This window comes from Lycium ferocissimum, unplaced genomic scaffold (assembly GCF_029784015.1).
Source record: "Lycium ferocissimum isolate CSIRO_LF1 unplaced genomic scaffold, AGI_CSIRO_Lferr_CH_V1 ctg18167, whole genome shotgun sequence".
Lineage (NCBI taxonomy): Eukaryota > Viridiplantae > Streptophyta > Magnoliopsida > Solanales > Solanaceae > Lycium > Lycium ferocissimum.
The window spans coordinates 1,571-28,545 of record NW_026717642.1 but is presented as its reverse complement, the minus strand read 5'-3'; the positions used below and the strand labels follow the sequence as shown (position 1 = coordinate 28,545).

General features: G+C 39.9%; 2 protein-coding genes across 4 annotated transcripts; both read right to left on the bottom strand.

Moving 5' to 3' along the window:
- Window positions 1-17,716: 17,716 nt before the first annotated feature.
- Window positions 17,717-18,742, bottom strand: LOC132042819 (uncharacterized). Its single transcript, XM_059433334.1, has 2 exons — window positions 18,400-18,742; window positions 17,717-17,970 (listed from the first exon to the last, which is right to left on the bottom strand). Exons 1-2 carry the CDS (start codon window positions 18,740-18,742, stop codon window positions 17,717-17,719), a joined length of 597 nt encoding a protein of 198 aa, XP_059289317.1.
- Window positions 18,743-20,100: 1,358 nt separating this feature from the next.
- Window positions 20,101-26,262, bottom strand: LOC132042820 (rhodanese-like domain-containing protein 11, chloroplastic). 3 transcript variants are annotated; one of them, XR_009411589.1, is made up of 11 exons: window positions 26,051-26,262; window positions 25,874-25,978; window positions 23,891-23,998; window positions 23,176-23,272; window positions 22,363-22,402; window positions 22,190-22,264; window positions 21,765-21,852; window positions 21,615-21,682; window positions 21,087-21,133; window positions 20,607-20,679; window positions 20,473-20,525 (listed from the first exon to the last, which is right to left on the bottom strand). XR_009411589.1 is itself a non-coding variant. In XM_059433337.1 (10 exons), exons 1-10 carry the CDS (start codon window positions 26,186-26,188, stop codon window positions 20,442-20,444), a joined length of 846 nt encoding a protein of 281 aa, XP_059289320.1. In that variant the 5' UTR covers window positions 26,189-26,261; the 3' UTR covers window positions 20,101-20,441. The 3 variants fall into 3 exon arrangements, 2 of the variants coding, with proteins under 2 accessions (XP_059289320.1, XP_059289318.1); XM_059433337.1 differs by lacking the exon at window positions 21,087-21,133 and having other exon boundaries at window positions 20,101-20,525; window positions 25,874-25,944; window positions 26,047-26,261; XM_059433335.1 differs by lacking the exon at window positions 21,087-21,133 and having other exon boundaries at window positions 20,101-20,525; window positions 26,051-26,259.
- Window positions 26,263-26,975: the final 713 nt, after the last annotated feature.

Genomic DNA, 26,975 nt, shown 5'->3' with positions numbered 1-26,975 from the left:
CCTCCGGGCCAAAATATATATACATATCTCTCATATCACGGCCTCACGGGCCCCCACATTACGATAAAAAATAATAAACATACCTTGTATGCCCAACTTAATCGGCACTCGTCACACTTTCTTGCTTACTTTCCCTTTTAATCTCAACTTGTATTTCAATCGTACTTTAATATCTTACCGACATATGTCTTGCATACCTTTGCTTACACGCGTACTCCGTAGCCTCCAATATTGTCACGACCCGGCCACGTGGCCGTGGCGGTGTCTACCAGGACACCCATACGTACCTACCTAACGTCCAATATACCAAATAGCTAATGCATCTATCATATTTAAATCCATACGGATATAAGGCGCATCGCTCGAGCATACACGTACATATATATACATGCGAACTTTGTCGTAAGCGTTATTATATCGGACCGAGTCGCATACTCGCACAAACTTAACGACCGGTGACAACCCGTATCCCACAAACATGTGCACGCACCTCTAACATACAGAACGAGAATCAAAAGACGGGACGGGCCCCGCCGTGCCCGGATGATCATATATACGAGAACAAACGGACAACAAAAGATATATACCAAAAGTATCGGCTCGGATCGAAGGAGCGCCTCTCCGGACGACGGATAACCTAAGCGCGGGCGTACCGTGCGGCGCGTGCGTACTGTGGACATGTAACACGACCCCAGAAGCGAGGGGGTCGGTACGAAAGTGTACCGAGTATGTGTAAGCGGAACGTAGCATACATAATCAAAAATAACCGAGAATCGGATATATAATATCATAACGGACGGAAATACGGAAATGGGCGGACGGAAGTCGGATTCGTAGCGGAGTCGGACTTACGGCATACGGACGAGTCATAAGCAGAGTAGTACGAGTCATGTTTTAGAATCGGACTTACGGCGTACGGACGACGAATCGGAGTCCGAATCGGATTCCCGAAGTGTGACGAGTCATATTCTAAATCGGACATACGAAGCGCAACGGACGAAATCATGCATGCGAGTCATAATCATATGCGGACGGATACATATCGAGAAATCGGATCCCGAAATACATACATACGGATCCCGGCCCTTTCATAAGGGACGCGGTAACGAACCCGACCCCTCGTAGTACGGGACGCGGTGGACGAGCGTCGATCGGATCAAATGCCATCCCCGGCCGCCATCCCCATAATATCACATAATCAAATCATAATCATAATCGGATCGAATCGAGATACGCAACGGATCCCGCCCGCACAAACCGAGGGACGCGGTGAACAATGCGGTGAAGTGCACGCAATTACGCAACTCCGTGGCCGGCGCGATTGAAGGAAGCGTTGAGGCATCCACGAACAGACAAATGAGAAACCATATACATACGACCGACATCCGACTTAATAAAGCGGAATAGCTCGGAGAAAACGGATCGATCGGAGTAATCGGTTATATCGAACGGAGTATCCGAATCGTTCCAGAAGTCGGAATAATATTCAGATTCAGAAAGACAGTCATAATACTTATTAGTTAGCGGACAGAACATAATTAAGAATTACTTATGAAAATCGGAACGAGAAACGTTGATTTGAACCATACGGGAGTATCGGGGTATTGTGGGCCCACCTCGGACCCAACCATAATACAATACATAAATTATGGATAATAACCCTTAGGGAGTCGTTCATAATCATCTTGGGGTGTTTTGACTCCATTTATGGAAGATACATACTTATAGGTCAATCTTAGAAGAAATTGGTTCAATCTTCTTGACGGATTTTGCGCCGATTTCAATCTCGAATTGTGGGTAGCAAAAGGGTCATCGAGGCTCGCTGTCCAAGCTGTTAGACTCGAACATGCCATAGAAAGATAGGGAAGGCTTTACATACCTCGGATTCGCCGTACGCGCGTCGTCCAATCTCAACTCCCGTTTCGTCCAAAAACTGCAAATGGTCATTCTTACCAGTTACTATTCATGAAGGTTAACATGTCAATCTTGGGGTTATACTTGGCTACCGAAATTTCGGCAGCACCTCCTCTGTAAATATGACACCCCCGAGATTCAACTCGGCTCAAAACAACCAACAATAAGCCAACAACATCACCAACCACAACAACAATCAACACAATATGCCTACTTTCCAACATAATGCCATAGTTCTCATTTCAACTTCATACTTCCAATTCAATCTCAACATATTAATCGAGATCATTACAAATGCTATTCGGAAACATATCATAACATTTCTACCACATATATACAAGATATACATAAAATATACAAAGCATGCAAACTTTCCACCAAAACCACAATTCATCCAATTCTTCCAATCTTTAACATACAAGTTCAAACACATTTCCAACATCCAAATTCATCAACCTTAACCATATTTTACACCTTAACCACTTCATTCCCATCATTTCATAAATTCATACTAAATCAACATAAACTTCCACATTCCATTTTCATACAAACTTACATCATTTTTCCTACACTTACCATACAAGGATCATAACTACACAACTAACATTAAACAACACAATTCGTCACCATGACAAATCCTCTATAGTTCACGGCCAACACCCCTTTTTCCAAGTCAACCAAGTTCATTCTACTCTCATTTTCAATTCATATCCTACATTAATCACAACTAGAATACAACATAAAATCCAACACATCTTATCTATATATAGCCATGCACACTCACGGCTACAACACACTTGCACACACACACGGCTAACACACACACACACCATCACAATTCCATGATTTCCATTCAATTCCACACACTACAACATGCATATATCTTCCATAACATAAAAGAGAACATGAAATTCTTACCTTTCCAACTCTCTTCTTCTTGCCAAGACAAACACTCCCTTGACTTGAAAATTATACTAACTTGTAAAGCTCCTTGAGCTTAGTAATAATCCCACAAGAATTTGAATTGAATCAAAGGATTGAACTCCAAGAATTTTTTTCTTTTCTTTTCTCCTCTTCTTTCTCTTGGCCGAATTGCTTCTTTCCTTTTTTCTTGATTTTTCTTTGGTTTTCTTGAAATTTCTAGAGAGCTTATCCCTTTATATAATTAATCACATGCCTGAATAATTAATTTCCATGGACCTAAGCCTTGTTGGCCGGTTGGGCCTCCTTTGGGCCTTTTGTTTTCTTTTTTTTTTTTGGCCCAATTCTTTATAATTCTTATTTTGAAATTCCCGAAATAAATTTCCAAAATTCCAATTTTGCCCTTAGGCCTTCTCCGTTGATTCCGCATTCAAACTTCCATAACTAACATACACATACTAAGAAAAATCCAAACTTGACCTCATTCCTTGCAAGTCAAGGTTACTTCCAAATTTTCGGATACGCAAAAATGCGGATGTAACATAATATCGTTAATCGCTTTCTTCTGTCGATGCCATTTCTTTGCTGAAGTCAAGGGTTAGTGTCGGGAATTTCATTTCCTATAACTTGGCTCTACGGCACGATCTAAGATGTCAAAGAAGAGTAACCACCCTAAATGCCCCGTAGCCTCCTGTTTATAAATGTGGCGCGCTTCACACCATAAACAGGACTCTACTGCACACGACTTTGCAGACAACCCCTAGGACGAACCGCTCTGATACCAATTTGTCACACCCTTAATCCGGTAGGGTGTGATAGGCACCCGACCCTTACCTAGGGCCGAGCAAACCCACTGACACTCGTAATCATATTGGGCCCTCATAGCATAACATAAGTGCATAACATAAGTACATAACGAAAATCTTTCGAAGAATAACATGCTTTTTGCATTTCTTGAATCAAAGGAAAGCTGTAACATATAAAACTTTTAATACAATGCGTAATGACACATCGGCTTACATAGCCGCTTACATAATCGACATCTTATACCCACAACACTGTCTGCAAAGTCTCTAACATAGAACAAACTGACGTAACATAGTGCTTTGACTCGGCAGCACTCCGAAGGAATCCCTCTGGAACATCTTCTAATAATATCCTTAGCTCATCTGGGTGTATCTGCGCGGCATGAAACGCAGCCCCCGAAGAAAGGGGTCGGTACGGAATATGTACGAGTATGTAAAGCATGAAATACGGTAAGCGGGATCATGCGAAGTAAAGAATACGGAAAATCATAAAATTTGCCTTCGAAAAGATTTATCATGCATATCAAAATCATATAATCATCATGTATACATATAGCGTGTCCCGGCCCTCTAATGAGGGACTCGGTAGATAAAATCATATCTTAATCGTATCATTATTTCATCGTACATATATACCGTACCCGGCCCTCTAATGAGGGACTCGGTGAGTAAAATCATATCATAATCATGTATGCATGCAGATATACATATATATACATACGTACCCGGCCTACAGTGAGGGACTCGGTGAATAGCGTGTCCCGGCCCCGCTAGCAAGGGACTCGGTATGCCATCCTGGCTGCCATCTCCGTCTCATCACATCATCATATCATCATACATATATATGTATATAGCGTACCCGGCCCTCTAGTGAGGGACTCGGTGAATAATGCAGATAAGTTGCACGAATACGTACCCGGCCCGGGACTCGATGAAAGATGCATTGAGGCATGCACGAGCAGAGTAGTGAGAAACCATATGCACATAAATCAACATCATAGACTCAATGAAGTGAGTAGTCGATGCTCGAGAGTCAAATCGGAGATCATGGTAAGTTCTTTAAAAAACAAGTCGTTAGGGCTATACCAAGGTAAATCTCGGGCCCCACAGATATACGTCAAACCAACTCAGCCCGCACATGAAATTTAAAGTCATTACACATTATGGAATCATTTGTGAGCATTTCAAAGAAATCCGGTTTTGTTTGCGAAAGTTACGGACGTTTTTAGACATAGGATCTTTTAAAAACGAAATTCTTTATACAATGTTTGAAATCCAAGTATACATAAGGCTTAATGACCATATGAGAAATATCATATCATGAAGCAAATAAGAATCATATACATACTCGGAACGTAAGAGCGGAGTTACCCCGAAGCATAAATTATGTCATATCTTACGTACGTCTAAGACATGCCAAAGAAGGAAAAGGTAAGGCTTACATACCTTAGCCACTTCCTAGCTAATCCGAACTTACGTCTCGACTTCTCACGATCTACAATCATGCCATTAGGTATCAACCATTAGCCATAATACTTAAGAATTCAATTCCAAATTAATACTTTATCTACAAAAATTTCGGCAGCACTTCCCCTATAAATTGGACATTCCCGAGAATTCAACTCGGCCAAATCATTATCAACAATACCAACCAACATAATAACAACATCGATAATCAATTCCAAACACATTCTAACATTAATAACTCCTTTCTATATAATTCGACGACATTCCATTTATATTCCAATAAACTACATACGTTCAAGTCAACATCGACATTCACATATTCAAATACTAATCCGAGATCATTTCATCACGATTCAAGAATATTTCAAGTAATCCGCACAATATTCAAATCAGCCCATCCAACATACAAGGCAACCCGAAACCTTCCAAGTCCAAGTGAACATCGACGACACATTTCTTTCTTCTAAACTCATAAGCTACACCAACAATTCAACCATTGACAACATTATTATCGTAATTACAAGAAAATATATTTGATTCACCTTGGCCTCCAAAAACAGCCCACACACGGCCTTGGCAATTTTTTTCCAACATCAACCTACACAATTCCTATGCACACCTACACATCACAACATGTTCAAACCATTCACAACAACATCAACAAAACACCAAATAGCATTAGTTCTTCATTCCTACCCTACACAATATATATATATACTCGGCCACAATGATGACTCCATATTTTCATGAGCTTCATTAGTTTCTACATATCACAACATGCACAAATCATCCTCAACACATGAAAAGAAGATTGAAACTTACCTTTTCTCTTCCACCCCTCTTCTCGGCTAGGACATGCTTGGCAATAATGAACGCTTTGCTCACTTCAACGACTACTCCACGTTAACGCGGACCCTCCAATTGGTAGAAAGCTACGAGGAAGTAAATTTTCTAGGCCAACATGGGGAGGCACCACTCTCGGCCAGCCCTTGGCCGAGAGTCTCTCTCTCTTTTCTTTCCTTTCTCTTGAATTCTCTAGAATTGGAATAATGAATTGTGCCTTATGTTATTACTCACACACACACACACACACACACACACACACACATATATATATATATATATATATATATATATACATGTGCACATGGCCGGTCATGTTCCATCTTTTTCTCCTCTTTTTTTTTTTTTCCACTTTTCTCAAATTTTCTAGATTTTTCCAAGAGATGAAAATAGTGAAGATGACTTAATAAGTCATCTAATACTACACATATTCTTCATACATGTGGCCTATGTCCCACAAATCATGTGCATGGCCACATGGTTATTTTTTTTTCATGAATTTAAATTCCAACACTTCACTTTTGGCCCCAAATTTTCTTGAAATGTCTAACTTTCCATCCAACCAAATTCATAAGCACTTATGTCTGAAAAAAAAGTCGGAAAAATAACCTTGTCTTTAACTTGTCGCAACTAACTTAAAATATTTCGACGTACAAAATGCGAGATGTAACATCCTTCCCCCCTTTAGAACATTCGTCCTCGAATGTTCAACTAGTCGTATAGGGTCTTAGGGATATCGAGGGGGGGGGGGTTTCCTTTACTACCATAACATGTAATCTCATTTACCAATCATATTTCTCTTTCATTTCCTCCTCAGGTTCGCAAGTCATTTCCTTTCCGTTATCATTCCGCCACGGTGCCTTAACGGAAGCTACATCTTTAGCATGCAACCTTCTTGCCTTACAATTACTATAATAATATTCGGTGCACCTCGAGTTAAGCTCTTCCTTCTTGTCGAATCTGATCACGTTCTTCACGGATGATATCTTCAAGCATACCCATTCGCCAGTCTGGAATTCTAAGTGTCGACACCGATTATCGTCATATAATTTCTGCCGTTTCTGAGCTACTACTAGTTCTGATCACTTGCTTAAATCGTCTTACCGTTTTTCTTTAATCATCTTGTCATATTTTTAACACATTGTCTCATGTCATTACCTTATCTCTAATCCGAATTCTTCTACCGTCCCTTTTGCTCGGATCTTGCTCTCAACTTTCTTGTCACACGTGATGTTGCAATCTTCTCCCGAATGTACGAAGGGGGTCGAATTATTCTAAGAACCGCCTCAACATAGTTTCGCTAATCCTTAAGTTTCACTTTATCTTTGTCTTTCTTCTCCTACCCCCAGCGTTGGAATACATTTTTTTTTTGGTTCAACCATAAGCATGTCCTGTTCGTTCTCAGTACTAGCTCCACCTCGGTAATTTATCTCAAAGCATCCTAACATCTTTCCTTAATGCACCTAAAATCACTGTATTGTTGTTACCGACCCTAAACTTCTCTCGTTAAGCATTTACTTGGTCTCACCTCCAGTGTATAAATATTCATAGGTAACATGACTGCCCTTGCACGACCTGCAAATTTAATCTTAGTCACGATCGTTCCTTCTCCTGGTTCGTACTATTCCACCTCTTACTCCCGTGCTCGCATTTGCCAGGAGTCTACCTTATCATACTCCTTCTCCCTGCTTTTCTTACTTTCTACCATAGGAAATTTTCTACTGCTAGCGACCACTCTATTGCCTACATCTTAACCTCTGATCCGTATAGCCGTACTACATTTTACCATGTCTCTGTAAGTTGCTCATCGTCTTCTCTTGTCGTATTCTCTCTTCACGTCTCTATTTTCTAATATCACGTTATGCCTGATACTTACAATTAATTCTCAGCGCCATCTCGATTTTTACCCTGACTTTTATCCCCTTTATTGCTGGCTTTTGGATCTTACTAACTTGTCTCGGCAAGGAATCTTACCTGTGGCCCAAGCGTCCGTATCCGATATATTGTAGTGTTGTTTGCCTTCGTCTCACACTTGCATCTCTCCCCCTCGCTTCCCCCCTTTAGGGGTGTGCTTATACTATTTTTCGTTTAGGCTTTGCCCTACGTCCGTATTTCCAATCTTGATTAGATAGCACTTTTATTCCGACATTTTAATCCCCTTGCCGTCCATTTACTCACTTTCTTTCTTTTCCACATATTGTTGTATTAACACTTTCCAAGCTTAACTTGTAATGAAACAACATCAGCTTGCCTTGTAACATTTACACTCTTTATATATTTTTCCCACTTGAACCTCGTTACTCTGTCCGATTAATGCCCTCCATATACCGCCACGTTGATCACCGGAACACATATACCCGCTGATCTACCATGTATAGGATATCCCGTGCGTACCTATGTACACATATAGTCCCTACTATCTTGCTTACAAGATATCTCCATACACTATTCCAACTCACCCTAATCCTAGAACTGTGATGCACTTCCTTCCTCTTTATCGGTCTAATTCGTCCCGTTCTGTGCGACCTTTTAGGGTTTCTGCCCACTCCCCAGACTCTTAATTTGTCTTTAAGTCATTCTAACTCCTCATTTACTTCTTGCGTCTGAATTTGTAGAACTTTCAGAAAACTTCCCAGGGGGTCACCCATCCTGAAATTGCTCTCACTCCAGCACGCTTAACTTTAGAACTCCGATGACATACGACGCTTGAACGCTAATATGACTGTGTTCACTTCACCGCGTGACCTCCGCCGCATAATCTAGTATAAATTGAAGTCTTAACAAATTTCAAAACGTCCTCGTAACACCTCTCTCCGAGTTAGAAAAGGTTTTTACTCCTCTGACTCCACAATTACCACTTTAACCCTATTAAATCCTCAATATTCACTCTTTACCTACGGATGTGACTACTTTCCGTCCCAGACTTCCAGATTCTCGACGGTGAGGAATACACCTCGATCGCCGTTACATATGATCACTCGGTCATCACCCTCCGGATTCTGTTCTCATTTTTACCTCGTTCTTTGTCATTTCTATATCTGAGACTTTTATCATCCCGTCACTTCTGGCACTTGGATCCTTGACTACGCATGTCATGGTCTATTACCATGCCGTTGTCTCACGCTCTTCTTATTTCCCCCTTCCGATTACCTTTCCTTTTCTCATACTCGCTTTCATTTTCGTTGTTGTATAATCCTTATTCCAGACTTCTTCTACAGGACTCAGTAAGTCTTCCTTATTCGTTCTATAGCTTACTTTCCCATTTCACGCTCGTCGTTAGATTCTAGCGACATAGATCACGTCATAGCTTTAGTCGCTTTCTCACTAGGCTTTACTTATTTCCATAACAATTCTCCTTATATTCATATTACATCCTATTCATAATCAATAATCCTTTACTCTTTCCGATCAACTTTGTCCTCATCGTTCCACAGGCTGTCTTATCTATACATTCCTATTCATCGCAATTCTCCCCCTCCGTACTCTCGCCTTAATCATACCCTTACCTCTTTTACTATAAGCTCGTCATAATTCGTCCTTACTTACCAATTCGATCGGTACCTTAAATATCTCCCTATCAAGGTTTGCCAGTCTTCTCTAAATCATCTCTTAGTGTCATAAGCCCTTTTCAATCTCTCTTGTTATATCCCGTATTTTATGCATTGGAACAATCCGGATTAATTGTCATGCCCCAATTTCCGAGGGACGTGATGGGCACCCGACCCCATACCCGGAGCCGAGCGAACCCACAGACTCCTATCGCACACATATTTTTTTTTTTTTAATCATACCAGAACACTGTCTGCAAAGTCTCTAATGCCATCCAGAAGACACAACGTACATACTCGGACTCAGCAGTGCTCCAGAAGGAATTGGAGCTCACCAATCATGCTTTGGAATATCTTCAACTCATCTCAGGATACCGCGCGCGATGAAACGCAGCCCCGAAGGACGGGGGGGGGGGGGGGGGGTAGTGCGGAAAATGTACTGAGTATGTAAAGCCCGAAAAAAAACTATAAACAAAACATAATCAAACTAAAGTACAGAAATAGGACTGACAGAACCGTAATCAGACTCAGCAATACAAACTGTAACAGACAGGACCTTAGTCGTAAACATGGCTACCGAAGTATATCAGACAGAGACGTAGACAGAGCAGACGTACGGAGATATATAGACAGAACCAGAATCAGGATCGGGATACAGAGTGAGCGTGATGTCAGACGCAGATCATATGTACCGATACAAACCATGCAGAACGTACAGAATGTCCGAGGCAACTCATACGTACTGACGATACGCATCGTACGCGCGCGCATACGAGTGTCGGGGACGGTCCGGGATACTGATACAGATCGTACAAATACTGACATATATCAGACAGAGAACAGAACGTGCAGAAGGCTTAGAGGATAACATATATCGGACAGAATACAGAATGCATGTCAAAATCATAAATCACATATGTGTATGACGTGTCCCGGCCCTACGATGAGGGACTCGGTGAATAGGATCAGGTATAACAAAATCAGATGTCATATGTGCCAATAACGTGTCCCGGCCCTTTATTAAGGGACTCGGTAGATAAAATCATGCATCTCAGAATCATTTATACATAACGTGTCCCGGCCCTCTACTGCGGGTCTCGGTGAATAATAATCATGTGCCATCCTGGCCACCATCCCCATAACATCACATCATAATCACATACAGATAACGTGTCCCGGCCCGCAAGTACGAGGGACTCGGTGAATAATGCAGAGAAGTGCGCACGAGAACATGTCCGGCCCGGGACTCGGTGAATCGAATCGTATCGTGACGTACACACGAGATCATAACATGCCACCGGCCCGGACTCGATGAAAGATACATTGAGCCTTGCACGAGCGAGTAGTGCGAAACATATGCATATAAATCAAGACTCGACAAACGAATATTCTTACCGGTATCCGAGGCTCGAAGCAAATTCCGTATCAATCCTTACCGGACGTTGCGATTTTCGTGTCGAACGCCGGACGTATCGATCGGTGGTCAAAGCATATCATATCAAACCGACTTTCCAACGCAAAAATCCGAGATCAATTACGAAGTAAGTAAGAAACGTTTAATCATACGTAACTTTCGGGGGATCGAAGCGATAACACACCCGTATACCATACGTACGCACATAAGAGAGGGGTCGACAAATCGAAACAATGGATTGTGGGCCCACTTTGCACAAAATCAAGATAACATACAAAAGTTATGAGCGTTCGTACTTACGTAACTCTTTTCGGTACAAGACCTTTTCATACTTACTCATCTATCGAACACACACAAAGCTTAAATATATGACACGCTTGTATATATATAACATAAATCGAATCATAGACAGACTCGAAGTCAAGAGCGGAGTTACCTCAAATACATATTATATCATAACTATTGGCTCTAGGACATGCCATAAAAGAAAAGTAAGCCTCACATACCGCGCCTCGCCTTGCTAGCTACACTTGTTCATCCCAACTTGCTTATCTACATTCAAAAGGATCCATATGATCATTAGATTCATCGACTTGTGTTTGCCTTAATTCTTCATACAAGTTCACTTATAGGCTACCGAAATTTCGGCAAAGACCTCCTTCGTAAATGCACCGTCCCGAGAATATGGCTCGGCCCAAATCAACATACGTAAATCCGGAATTCAACCCGGCCAATCCAACAACAATACTACCAATCATAATAACAATGTCAATAGATAATTTCAAGATGTCCAACCAACATTCAATCTTACCCGAAACCTTCCAACTTAACTAGAAATGTTCATAACACATTTTCTACTTCGACTTGAATCATTTACCTTCATTTTCACATCACAATTTCATAATGACAACAACCAAAGCACTAGGAAACATTGGCTTAATATGGCTGCCCCAAAACAGCCCATGCACGGCCAACATCCAACCTCAACACAACAATCAAAATATTAAACAAAATCAATTTGTTCTATGCAACACCTAATAAATTTAGTTCATCATATTCTACCAAAAACAGCCCCTACACACGGCTTAACAACTACCATTTCAACATGAGCCATTAAATCATCATTCTTAACATAGAATTTGCAACAACAATAACCAAGAACACTAACTAAAATCAATTCATTCCTTCTACACCAACAATCCATTCTCACGGCCACACACACCACATACAACATTTCATGATTTTTATCCATTCCCACGCATCATAACACGTCCAAAACATCCATAAAACATGTAAAAGAGGATTGAACCATACCTTTCATTTCATCTTCCTCCTTTCTACTAGACTTGCTCTTTGCAAGACGAATGATTTTCTTCTTCCAACAACTACTCTACGTTGACGAGGACCTTCCAATTAGTAAAGGAGCATGAAGCAACCAATTTTTCAAGATCAAATTGGAGGGGTTGTTTCGCCACCCCCTGGCCGTTTTTCTCCTCTTTCTTTTTCTTCATAATTCATGAAATTTCTAGAGTGGAGTATGATGAAAATAATGAGCTTGGTCATCCATATATACTAATATGGCACATGACCATGCACATGGCCAAGCACATGGCCGGTCATGTGCCTCCTTTCTCTTTTTTTTTTTTTTTTTTATTCTTTTCCCTCCAAATTTTCTTCAAATTTCTCCAAGTTTCAAGAAATTTCCAAAGGATGAACATAATGAAAATGACTCAACAAGTCATCTATCTCTACAAATATTAACCCTCCATGTAGCTATGGCCCACACTACATGTGGCCTTATTTCTCATGAACTACAAATTTCCAAAATTCCACTTTTAAGCCCAAATTTTTATTAACATTTCCATCCCATAAAATCATAGAATGCTTATGTCTTTCAACAAAGTCGGAAAATAACCTCGTCCCTAATTTATCGCAAACAACTTAAAAATTTTCCGACGTACAAAATTGCGAGATGTAACATTAATTATGACAAGTTAAGGACAAAACTATTCCGGGATACAAAGTCGGCACTTTTGACCTTCGATTTTATTTTGAGACATAAGTTGTTCATGAATTTGATGGTATGGAGCAATTAGAAAAATTTGGGACCAAAAGTGATAAAATTAGAAATTGGAAATCATCCATTTTTCCATGTGTGGCCGTGTAATCCGAATTGTGGGTGTTGATTATAATTTGATGGACAATTTTAATCAATGAACAATTGTGGGCCAAGGGACCATTGAATAAGTCTTGCACTAGCATAAAGGATGACTACTACTTCACTCTACATTGTTCAACACTTAGAAAAAAAAAAGACCAAGAAGTTGAAGAACAATTTCCATGGCTCTAAGTCGAGAACAAAAATTTTATTTTTGGACATAAGTTGTGCATGAATTCAAGCCATCCAACAATTATTCCTTTGATGCAAAACTATTTTGAGGGAAATCCCATTTTTTCCATGTGTAGCGTGGAAGTGTCGTTGGGACAATTTTAATTGGTCCAACACTAGTTTTCATTATACAAAGATGAAAGTCATCTAGCCTATTGTCAAGTTGAAAAATTAGGAAGAAAGGTAAAGATTTCTTATTTCTTTGATGCAAACCCACTTTGATATGTTTTATGTGTTAAAAGGTCCCTGTATGTATGTTGTAGTATGCTAATATGGATGAAAATCATGAAAAATAGTATGTTGGAAGTGAGTTGTGTGTATGGTGTGCTAGCCGTGCAAGTGGGTGTGTGTTGTATTGTGTTGAAGCTATGAATTAAAGCTTAGTTAGCATGTTATGATCATTGTAGGGTGAATAATGAATGAGAATCATCAATATGTATATATGTTGTGTGTTGGCCGAAAATGATCATGGAATATGACAAGAAATGAATTAATATCGCTTAATGTTTTAATCGTCGTCGTTATGAATTCTATGTTGAAAACGAATGTTTAATAACTCAAATTGATGTTGTAATGGTTGCGGACTGAATTGGAGGTTATTGTACATTTAATGTAATTTCTATATTGATGAGAATAGCATTGTTAGAATGTGAATTGTGGATGCAAATCATGATTTGAAAATGAGAAATGTGTTAAAGTGAGGTTCTCGGGTTGGGGACTGATTTCGGGTGGAGTGGAGAAATTGTTGGATTATTTGAAATGTTGTATGAATTGCTTGGAATGTCTTTAAATATTGTTGGTATGGGTTCGGGTTAGTAATTGAATGTATAAGCGTCGATGTTGGCTTGAAGGTAAGCCGTGGAATTGAATTTATATATGTTGTTGAATGATGGAAAAGAGGCTTATTAATGTTATATTGTCTTCCGGATTGTTTATTGATGTTGCAAGGTTGGTTGTTGTTGTTGTTGTTGATTGATTTGGTCGAGTTAAATTCTCGGGGTGGCCTATTTACAGGGGAAATGCTGCCCAAATTTCTGTAGAATTAAGGGCTAAATTGGAATTAAATGCCCAAAATGTCTATAACTAATGTTTGGCATATTATGACTTGTTTGTAGACCTTGGGCCGCCCGAGACGTAGGTTGGATTTAGCTTGAGTTTGGATTATTTTGGAGAGCGTTTGAGGTATGTAAAGTCAACCTTCCTTCTTTGGCATGCCTTAGTTAAAAATAGGCTATGACACGAACCTCGAGGAAACTCTATTCTCGTAATCCGAGCATGTCTATGATACGCACTAGTTTCTTGATAATCATATGTTGATGTTATGAAATATTGATCCTATGTCCTTGGAATTATTGATTTGTAAAGGTTGCATGAAAGTTTGGTTTTTAAAGAATTTATTCTTTAACGATTCAAAAACTACAAACGCCCATAACTTTCACAGAAAAGCTCGGATTGCTTTGAGATTTTCGTAGAAGGTTGTATGATGTAGGATGAGTATGTTTTCCATAGGCGGGCCCCGACTCGGTCTACACTCGTCCGTGGGTCCCGCGACGTTCCTTTATGTAATTTCGATAACCTTGAAAGAGAATGTGGTAATTATTATTCCGATTTCAAATATGACTATTTTACTTATCTTTTGATTTATGACAATGATTTTATGCATATGATTCCTCACGACTCCGCCGTGCATTCTCGTTATATCTTTCGCCGAGTCCCGGCCGGCCGGTTATTGTCGTGCGCACTTTGTTATACTCCGGTGTTATGCCGTGATTATGGTTCCGCCGAGCCCCTCGCTCGAGGGCCGGAGTCCACTTATATTCGGAGTTACGCCGTGTATGGCGTTATGCCGTGTATGATATGTGACGGGATACGGAGATTTGAAACTTTCGGTGTTATGTCCGTGTTATGGCGTCATCGACAAAGCGGGCGACCAATTATATTTTCCGTGCCCTATGCATGATTCGTTTTTTTTTTAAAGTAACATTGTAATATTTTGGAAATGCATTTATTTTCCGTACCTCTATTTCGATTATGACTCGATTTGTATACTACATTTTCTCGCTTTTGCATACTCGTACATATTTCGTACCGACCCCTTTCTTCGGGGTACGTTTCATGCCCGCAGTGTACAGTACGCACGCTTTGGGATCCACCGCTTAGGACACCTTTTATCCGTCGTTGAGTGCTCTTTTTCCGAGCTCCATATTTTGGTATATATTCGTTCGTTGCATTTGTATATACTTATTCGGGGCACGGCGGGGCCCCCGTCCCGTCATATGATTCTCGTCTCGTCCGTTTAGAGTGTCCGTGGACATGTATGTGGGTTATGCCCATTCTCGTACGCTTTGTGTTTGTATGATATATGTTCTGGGCGATCCCATTCGCCGTGGCAGCCTCGTCGGCTTGCATTTGTATATGTTTTGGGCCAATGCGCCATTTGATAGACTTGCCGGCTTTTGATATATATTCGGTTGTATTTGAGATTTGTTTGAGACAGTTTGATATAATCTGAGACAGCGTTTGATATTTATGTCCGTATAAGCCATCTGTTTGCGACTCGGATCTATGAATGTGTTTGGGTGCCCAACTCGGGCACTAGTCATGACCTACGGGGTCGGGTCGTGACACTACCTACTAGCCTTCTACCCTAATCTGAGCCCTCCACAACCTCCTATCTAAGGTCATGTCCTCGGTAATCTGAAACAACGCCAAGTCCTGCCTAATCACCTCTCCCCAATATTTCTTTGGCCTTCCTCTACCTCTCCTAAAACCATCCAAAGCCAACCTCTCACACCTCCGCACTGGGGCATCTATGCCTCTCCTCTTCACATGCCCAAACCATCTCAACCTCGCTTCCCGCATCTTGTTCTCCACCGATGCCACTCCCACCTTGTCCCTGATGTCCTCATTCCTGATCCTATCTCTCCTAGTGTGCCCACACATCCACCGCAAAGATTCTCATTTCCGCGACTTTCATCTTCTGCACATGAGAGTTCTTGACTGGCCAACATTCTGCCCCGTACAACAAACTCGGTCTAACCACCACTTTGTAGAGCTTGCCCTTAAGTTTTGGTGGCACTTTTTTGTCACACAAAGACTAGCGAGCCTCCATTTCAACCATCCTGCACCAATACGATGTGTGACATCATCGTCAATATCCCCATTTTCTTGTAAAATAGACCCAAGATACTTGAAACTTCCTTTCTTTTGAATGACCTGGGTACCAAGCTTCACTTCCACGTCAGCCTCCTGAGGTACACCACTGAACCTGCACTCCAAGTACTCTGTTTTGGTCCTACTCAATCCTTTAGACTCTAACGTTTGCTCCAATCCTCTAGCTTAGAGTTGACTCCGCTGCGAGTCTCGTCTATCAAGACTATGTCATCCGCGAACAACATACACCATGGCACCTCACCTTTAATTTGTCGCGTCAATCCATCCATCACCAAGGCAAATAGAAATAGGCTAAGGGCTAATCCCTGATGCAAACCATCAAAACTGGAAAGTGCTCCGAGTCTCCTCCTATAGTCCTCACTCTGGTCTTGGCTCCATGATACATGTCCTTGATCGCTCTAATGTACGCCACAGGTACACCTTTAGCCTCCATGCATCTCCACATAACCTCTCTTGCACTTTATCGTAAGCTTTCTCTCTAGTCAATGAATACCATGTGCAAGTCCCTTTTTCGCTCCCTATATCGCTCCACCAATCTCCTAACAATATGAATGGCTTCGAGTAGAACGCCCCGGCATGAATCCGAACTGGTTCTCTGAAATAGACACGTCTCTCCTCACCCTCATCTCTACCACCCTTTCCCACACTTTCATAGTGTGGCTTAGCAGCTTGATACCTCTATAGTTGTTACAGCTTTGAATGTCGCCCTTGTTCTTGTACAAAGGGATCATTGTACTCCACCTCCATTCTTCGGGCATCTTCGCCGTCTTGAAAATGACATTAAACAACCCAACTGGGGCCACTCCAAGCCTGCCCTTCCTGCACTCTTCCAAAATACCATAGGAATCTCGTCAGGTTCGATCGCTCTTCCCCTGCACATCCTACAGACAACACCCTTAACCTCGTCGACCCTTATACTCCTACAATAACCACAATCGTGATGCCTCTCAGTGTACTCCAAATCTCCCAACACAAAGTCTCTGTCCCCTTCTTCGTTCAAGAGTTTATGGAAGTACGACTGCCATCTCCGTCTAATGAGAGCTTCTTCCACCAACACTTTGCCATCCTCGTCCTTGATGCACTTCACTTGATCCAGGTCGCGTACCTTCCTCTCTCTAGCCTTGGCAAGCCTGAATAACTTCTTATCCCCGCCTCTGTCCTCTAGTTCTGCATAAAGGCGCTCAAACGCCGCTATTTTCGCTGCCGACACTGCCAACTTCACCTCCTTTCTCGCCATCTTCTACTTTTGCCTATTCGTCCGCTTCTCTTCGTCATCCTTGTTGTCTACCAGCTTCGCATATGCCTGCTTCTTTGCTTCCACTTTACCTTGGACTTCCCCATTCCACCACCAATCCCCTCGGTGCCCACCACGGCGACCTCTTGAGACTCCTAGAACCTCTCTAGCTGCTTCTCTAATGCAACTGGACGTCCTATCCCACATACTGCTCGCATCTCCCCTGCTCTCCCACGCCCCCAAAGCCATCAACTTCTCCCCTAATTCTTGGGCACTAGACAAAGTCAAACTCCCCCACCTGATCCTCGGCCGGTCACTCCGCGACCCTCTTCTTCTTCCTCTTCGATCTCCAAATCCATCACCAATAGCTTATGTCGGGTCGTAAGATTCTCACTCGAATGACCTTTCATAGCTTTACAAAGGCCTTTATCATCCTTTCTAAGGAGCAAAAGTCTATCCGTGTCCGCAGCCCACCGAGCTACGAAAGGTTACCAAGTGCTCCTCCTTCTTAGGAAACTCGAGTTAGCTACCACCAAGCCAAAAGCCCTAACGAAATCCAGAGCGAGACTCCTCCCTGCTCGTCTCTCGAAGCCAAAACCCCCACGCACATCATCATAACCCCTCGAAATGCACTCCAATGTGTCCATTGAAATCTCCTCCTACGAATAACTTCTCAGTAAGCGGTATACCTCCCACCACTTCATCCAAATCCTCCCAAAAACGCCTCTTAACCTCCTCGTCCAAGCCCACTTGCGGCGCGTAAGCACTAATAATGTTCAGGGTGAACCCTCCAACGACCAACTTAATCGTCATCATCCTGTCATTAACCCTTCTAACCTCGACCACCTGATCCCTTAGCTCACTATCAACTAAGATGCCTACCCCATTCCTGTCTCCCGACTTACCCGAGAACCAAAGCTTATACCCGTCCACCTCCTTAGCTTTAGGCCCCACCCATTTCGTCTCCTGGACGCAAGCAATATTAATCATCCTCTTCTTAAGAATCTTAACTAGCCCTATGGACTCTCCCATTAAAGTCCCAATGTTCCAAGACCCTACTCTCAACCTAGAAGCTCCCTTAAACCCCCCCCCCCACCCCACCCCTAGCCCCCATCCCTGACCGAGAACATGACCCTAGTCTACCATCCCTCAATAAAGCCACTAAAGCAAACAAACACTAGTCAAAGGTTTATCCAAGACAAATAGAGGTCAATACTAAAGCACAAGTTAAGCTAAAGGCAACAAAGTGAAATAAATATACAATAAAGTCAAGGTGCAAAATTTGAAAGGCTAAATGGATATCGCCGATCGGAGGTACCACTCCAGTAAAAGAACTGCGTTCACTGTCGAAAATACTGTTCACGCCGGAAAATACTGTTCACGCCGGAAAATACTGTTCACTACCGAGAATCACTATTCGCTGCCGTATTCTGCCGGATACTTGTGTACTGAGCAAGTACCGACCGGAAACCTACGGGGAGGATTTCCGGTGCAGCAGAGTAGAGGAGGAAAGAGAAAGGAAAAAAAAGAGAAGAAAGGAGAGGATGCTCTAGCCGATCGAAAAACGTACCGCCGATGTCAGCGACAGAGGAGAGGACGGATAGAGTTGGGGGGTGGGGGGAGCAGATCTTACCGTTGGAGAGGGTGAGTAGAGGAGAGAGAGAAGAGAGGAGAGTGAAGGAACAATCAAACAACTTAATTCACACTACTAGTGTAAAAGTTAACTAATTTTTTATTTTTTTTATTTTTTTAGCTTTCCGACCTCGTGTTCTTGAAAAGCTAGTACTTGTGCCATTTATGAAATTGATGAAAAACTATACAAAATATTTAAGATTATTTATGAAATTGATATGTTACACGTATATAATTATAAAAATGGTGTATATAATTTATCGGTTTGGTTCGGTTTTCTCTTAGATTTGTTTTTAAATAAAATCAAACAAAATGCTGCCATTTTTTAAAAACTTAAAACCAAACCAAACCTAAGTATTGATTTATTTAATTGATTTGGTTATTTTCGATTTGGATTTAGTTTTTTAGCAAAACATGAACGCCCCCAGGCAGCACCATTGACCTCAAAGTTTAGCTCATACTTGGGGCTGGTAGATGAAGAGATTTTTAGATCTAGCCGTGAAAGTAATTTAACTTTAATTCTAGGTCGTTTATATTTCTGATGAGTGTGATGACACGAAACAAGACAAGACAGCTCATTATAGTTTTGAATAAAGTAGACGAACAATTCGAAAAAAACATGGTTGATTCATTAATTAATGAGGAAAAGCAAGTCAATAAGTAAAGAAATAATTATGTGGAGCCATGGACCCTTGATTTTGCCTTGCTGTTCTTGTATGAACATGGTTACTTCACAAACCCGCTTAAAAATCACCAACTTTTGAAGTCAAACCTATAGTTATGCAGATTAAGAACCACCCAACTTTTGAAGTCACATTAAACAAATTAACAAGGCAATCACTTTCTACATGAGATGACAAAAAGGGCAGCCCGGTGCACAAAGCATACGCATTAGCAAGGGTCTGGGGAAGCGCCGCACCCCGCACCCCAAGGGGTGTGATGCCTCAGTACAAGGCATTTAAAGGCCGGGCCCAGAGACAGTCATGGGAATGGATTTTCATCTCAGTTGTCTCTAGCTTCAGAAAAAGGATGCTAGGGAAGTCGCTTTACAAAAAGAAAAAAAAAATCATTTCCTTGAGGCTGTAACTTGAAGCTCCAACTAGTGAGACCTTAAGTCCTGAAGATATTGTCCTACTTTCTGTGCTCCAATAAGCAAGACATCAGCACCAAGAACTAGTCCAACCTGTGATCAGAAAAAGCATTAGTTCACTTAAGAAACACAGCATTGTTCTATGCTATTCACAAAGGGAAGAGAACCAAGTACCAGTCGGGCAGAAAAAGTCAATCGGTAACCCCAACCCTCTTTAGCAGCAGCATCTCTCTGTTGGTCAGTCCAACTAAAAACATTCAAACAACTCTAAGTGACAAACTACTTTATGACAAAAGTTAATCTACATGGCTATTAATACAAGTCTTTGATCTAAACTTTTCTCCCAAGCACCTACCCATAACTATAAACAGAGCTTCACTTTGATAAACAATCAAGTTAAATATATGATGAATACTTCTTAAAGAGAGGCAATTTATCGGATGTTTGTTAGGCATGAGTAACCTACGAGCCCTTGCTCGAGTTATGTGCTACCCATATAGCTAGTGAATCATAGGAATGGAAACACATTAATAAAGAGAGATAAATATTCTGTTCACTCCTTAGAAGGCAAACTTAAATGAAAGACCATCTCCAATAGTTAGGCAGCAACTACATACATTGTGCTATTTATTCAAAGAGATAGAAAGAACTTGCCAGGAGAGCGCATGCACCTTCAATGAAGTGGTTTCATCAAAAAACTCCTATGAATATATATAATTAATATGAGAAAATAAAATAATTATATAATATATCGGATGAGACGACGTCATTTTGAGACGAATTTGTTTTAAAACTTGCACTCCCAGAATAGAAAATCATTAGGTTCAAACCTGCAACCTCAATTTGGCATTAAAACAAGCATGCCTGCTTAGAATAAGAAGTCAAAAAACTTATCACGGCTACTTATATTATTATGTATTTAAGTGGCATCTGATTAAAATGATATCATATTTAGTGCATGCAATTTATTCATTTGTTCACTTCCTTAAGTGTTGACACCGCTTGTGAGAAATCTTGCATACGCCACAGGTACAGTGCATAATTGATAACATCATCTCTGGTCTTGCCTTCATGCATCTAAAAGATGCATATATTTTAAAAACATGAAATACAGCTGTTTTACATCAAAATTGTAGACACCAGAAGTAGAAAGTCATTATGAGATATGAAGGAGATACTTACCCAAGGAACTCTGAAAGCCCACCAATTCCTGCAAACTTGAATGGTTGAGGACCTTCTCTTTCAAGATCCTGATCCAAATTGCATTTCAATACTGTATATTCTAGGAAGATGCATATTTATTATTAAAGCAAAAAAGGCACAAATAAGAACCTCTTCTTCAGCAGCTTCTAAACCACCTTGAACCCAGAAAATGTTGCTGTAACCAGCATTGTATAGCACCTCACAAGCCGCAATGGACCTGCCTGATGAAAAGGGCTCCGCATGAGCAAATCAGCAGGTTAATTATATATGAACATAAGAACCACCTACTCTATCTGTCTGACCATAGACCTCGACCTACTACGTCATAAAGTAACATCTATACAAAGGATCCAATTTAAGATAGTTGCACAATGAGTTTTCATGTTCTATTCCATATTCTCATAATTTAGTTTGAGTTGTAAACTTGGATCACAATGGAGATACATGAAAGCCCACTCCCTTTGCGACACAAGTATACTGACAAACTTCACCTACATGTACTTGTATTCAGCCACTGGAGTGCAGAATTTTACATTATAGACAGATAAATTCACCTCAATCCCTTCTGGCATGCCACAATAAGATCTGTATCTTTGCCAAATTTCTCCTCAACATTTGATAAGAATTGTCTGTAAAGGATATTAATATATTCTTTATAACCAAAATAAGGAACTGACATGAAAAATAAATTTACATATTATATAAAAGGGGCTTGTTTATAGCATACCTGTTGTAAGACAGAGCAGGCACACCACTCCACCAACCTCCTATTGTGAAGAATATCCAAAAAATCGGTGATCAGAACTTTAGTGAATTGTATTATGACAGTCAAAAGACATGTATCTATTCTATTTACAAAGTTATATATATAAGTGTATCAGACACAACTAATCTTTGATATATTATAATGGAAAAAGATAGTGGTGGTAAATTTCTTTGTGGAAAAAAAAAAAAAAAAAAAACTGGCACTATATTTAAGACACTTCGAGATTGTTCCTATGTTATAGGAACTAGAAAAGGATGTTTGTAGAACGGATACTCCAAATAGGTATTGATACATATCCTTTTTCTGGCACTATATTTTTAAACGATTAAGATTGTTTTTATGTTATAGGAACTAAAAAGGGATTTTTGTAGCACACATACTCCAACTTTCTGCAATAGTTTGAAAAAGATTAAATTTTGTCAATAAATTCTCAAACAAAAGATTAACAGTCTGAATAGTCAAATTTAGATTTCCACATTGCGAGTATATCAAACCGAAGATCTGTCATATGAATTTGTATTTCATAGAGGGTTTCCTGTTCCACAATAAGAAGCAAAGCACTCCTCATTAAGGAATATAATGAAGAAAGAAAGAGAATGAGTGAGGTCTACACCTGTGATAGGCCACAAATTGATCTTTATCTATAACACATAAGCTAGTTATGCATCTTTTTGGACTGAAGTAAGCTTGTCTTTGTGTATCACCAAGTATTTATAAAGATAAAAAAGTATAGTAAAAATGAATCTCGTGCGTGTCATAAGGAAAGTGTGTTACCCATCAAAAAGTTTGTTGCTTTCCGGGAAAGAGTACCAAGTTCTAAACTAGTATCGACATCAAAAATTGGAATCCAGGTGGAGCCTTTTACCCATGCCTGCAAAACAGTTAAACTGATCATGATAATCAGGAATATGATCATTTAAGATGGGAAGTATTTTTCTTTTAATCTAATTCATATCCCAAAAGGCATGAACCTAGAGTTTTTAGAGGACTGTTTTTCAATGAAACTTGGTAATTCACGCATCACAAACATTAATAAGCTTAGACAACAGACTTGAACCATAGCAAGGTGTTTTGAAAGAAGAACAGCCACTGACATGCAAATTTAAGCAAATACTACAACAACAGCAGCATATCCAGTATAATCCCACAAGTGGGGTCTGGGGAGGGTGATGTGTACGCAGATCTTACCCCTACCTTGTGAAGGCAGGGAGGCTATTTCTGAAAGACCCTCGGTTCAATTAAAACAATTCAACGCAGGTTTGAAAAAGAAATATAGTAGTGCAGAAGCCATGTTGAAATTAATAGAGAAAAGAATAGTGACAACAACAAATAATATGATACCGGAGGAATGGAAACAAAGTTACGCAAATACTGGCACAATTAAATGAGGATTGTGTAAAGAGAAATAACGGAAAGCTGTAGGTAACATTATGCTGAGCCATTATGTGGATAGTAGAGAGAAGTTGTTTTAGAAGAAGGTCGAATCCACCTTCTTTCGCTCCATAGAGGGACGAACATCAACCAGCATTTTGTTCGAGAGTTGAATTGCATAACCAGCTTCCCTTGGAGTAAGAACTTTAACTTTCCCATCCCTGATCTACAATAAAAAGGGAAGCACAAATGTTATTATCATAGCGGAGAATATTTAATAAAGGATGAGTCATGGCTTAAGATGTCACTGAACAGCACGAATTAAATGATTATGTGACTTATGATTTCTAACAAGCTGAAACTGTGACATAACACATCACCTAGGAGGATGGGGCTCGAAAAACATTCTTTAATTAAAATAACAAACTCTGTTCTAAAGAAGGCCAAATTAAACATCGTTGCAACTATATATGCAGTAACTTATCCACTTCCTCTAGGTTGGCAGTCAATTGGAAAGAAGTTTCTAAGAGAACATAACATGTTCATAGCCCTTACTTTCACATTTTGACACACAATCCTGTAATAGAAATGATGCAGTCATCAAACAGCTTAATATTCTCTGTGCTCATATGTGATGCTTTTACAACATCAGAACTTTATTTAATGCTAGCTGCATGTCAGACATTAACCAGTACATGCCAAAATGAGAGCGAGAATGGCATAAGATATAATTATTTGATATTCTATGTATTGTAAAGCGAGTTACTTATAGAACAAAATTGAAAAAATAAAGAAACCCAGTAGTTGAAGGCAGTTGGAAGATCAATGAAATAAAGTTAGCTATTCTATTGAAAAACTGAGTAAGTACTTAACTATAATCTTGTATGAAAAGTTTCTCTCTCTATATAAATATATACATACGCTCACAGTGTGTGTGTCTGTGTTTGTGTATAATCAGGAGCACCTGAATCCAAAGAAGGGCATTTATTCTATTCGTAGAGCTAGTTAATTACTCTACAAACATGAACAACCACAAACTACAAACTGAACCATGGGAAGTTCAAAGAGTATGATATACTTGGCCTTTCTTTTTTCTCTTTTCTAGGGACAATTAATCATCCCCTCTAGTTTGCGATCCATTCATAACTCCCTCACATGAAACTTTAACTTTTCTATCATTTATTATCCAAAAATTGAACTAAGCAACACATTTATTTTTAATCTTTCCCCTCTACATTCTCTATCCATCTAATTCTTCTTCTGTGGCAACTGAAATAAAGCTAAGCTACTTTTCTTTTTAGAGATAATGCTCAAAAATGCACCTGAACTATCACGTTTTCGCGAGTTTCACACCCCAACTATCAGTTGTTTCCTTTTCCTACCTTTTCCTACCTGACTATCACCATCTATGTATTAAATCACACCTCAACTATCAGTTGTTCTCTTTTCCTATCTGAAAATCCTAAACCCTATCAGGTAGGAAAAGGGAACAACTGATAGTTGAGGTATGTTTTAATACATAGATGGCGATAGCTTAGGTAGAAAAAGGGAACAACGGATAATTGGAATGTCAAACTCGCGAAAAGTGATTGTGCAGCTGTGTTTTTGACCATTAACTCGTCTGTTTATATAGAAACAAACCTAAATCTGGGAGTAGCTACAAACTTCACTAACAATATTTCTCTTTAATAGTTGCCTTAAAGGGGGAGGGGAAAAAAGAAATTGCAAATACTTGTGATAATTGCCAGCAACAAGGATGGAGAAGCAAGAAGCAAAACAAATAAGAAAAGGAAACCAAGACAATCACGAGCGGTGATGGCACGCACTACGCTAGCTTATCATCACAACCTTTTATCTATATTTCCCTTGCCAGTGCAGTGGTGTATCCACGATTTTCACTAAAATGGTTCGAAAAATAAAAATATAGTGTCTAGGATAAGAACTTGGAACCTCAAGTTAAATTTTGTTTATATCAGTGGAATTCACAAATGTAACATTGCAAAACCAGAAGCAATTTCAGGCTATTCCAATAAAATAATATTGATCTTTGATGTAGACGTCTGATCATAAGTAGCAAAAGAGTGGTGGGAGACAAAAATACCAGAGCATCCCATCTCTTTTTAGAAGCAGCCATATCTTTCATTTGCTTCAACTCATATTCTTCTTCTTGCACTGCTTGCATCCTTATTATGTCATTATTCCTATACTGAACATTCATTCCCCATTTCAGAAATGGTAGGAAAGCTAAGAAATGAACAGACTGATAAGATACACGAACCTTTACTGATATTAGAGAATATGGGACTGGAGAGCTAAGAAAATGGATTGAACCGACAAGTTGACACCTTTGTTGTTTTTGACAAGGCCTAAAAGAACCGAGGGGTAGTAGCCCATGCCCATGACCGAGAACTTCCATTGCTGTGTTTTGAGAAGAGAGAAGGGGTTGACTAGTTGCTTATGCTTATCCGCTCTTCCTTTATTGTTCGGACCCTCCCACTATTCTAAAAGTAATACTCCCTCCGTGTGCTATTTTCTTTTTTGGTCGGTCAAAAAAATAATGCATCTTCTTATATTTAAAAAGTTAATAATTCAAATATATTGCCTGACAAGTTTATAACTATAAGATTCAAAAAATATTTTATTCCATCCGGTCCAAAATAATTGTGATTTTAGACTTGAACATATGGATTGAGGAAGAGATGATTACACTGTATGTTAATTGGGGCCCAATTACAACCAAATTGGGCCCATATTTGAGTTTCTTACCCGGAATAGTCCACCTTCAGTGTAAAGTTAAATTTATTTGGGTAACTTACATAAACAGCTACCTTTTATAAGCTCTTAACAATATATAGCTGCAAGCTTGCAATTTACAAACCATAGCTACCTTTGCAATTTTGGCTTTATTTCTGTATTTTTAAATACAGCTGTAAGGTTTCTATCCGAAATACAGCTGAATACACCAAATACATGTGACATACATCTGACCAAATACACTAAAATACAGTCAAATATAGCGAAATGTTAGGTTGCTATTCGAAATACAGCCCAATACATCAAATACATATGACGTGAATGTGGTGCAACCAATTTTGTTAATACAGTCAGATACATGTGTATTTGATTGTATTTATATACAGTAGAAACTTGCACATTTAAATACAGCCAAAATAAAAGGATTATCAATATATAAATATAATGAA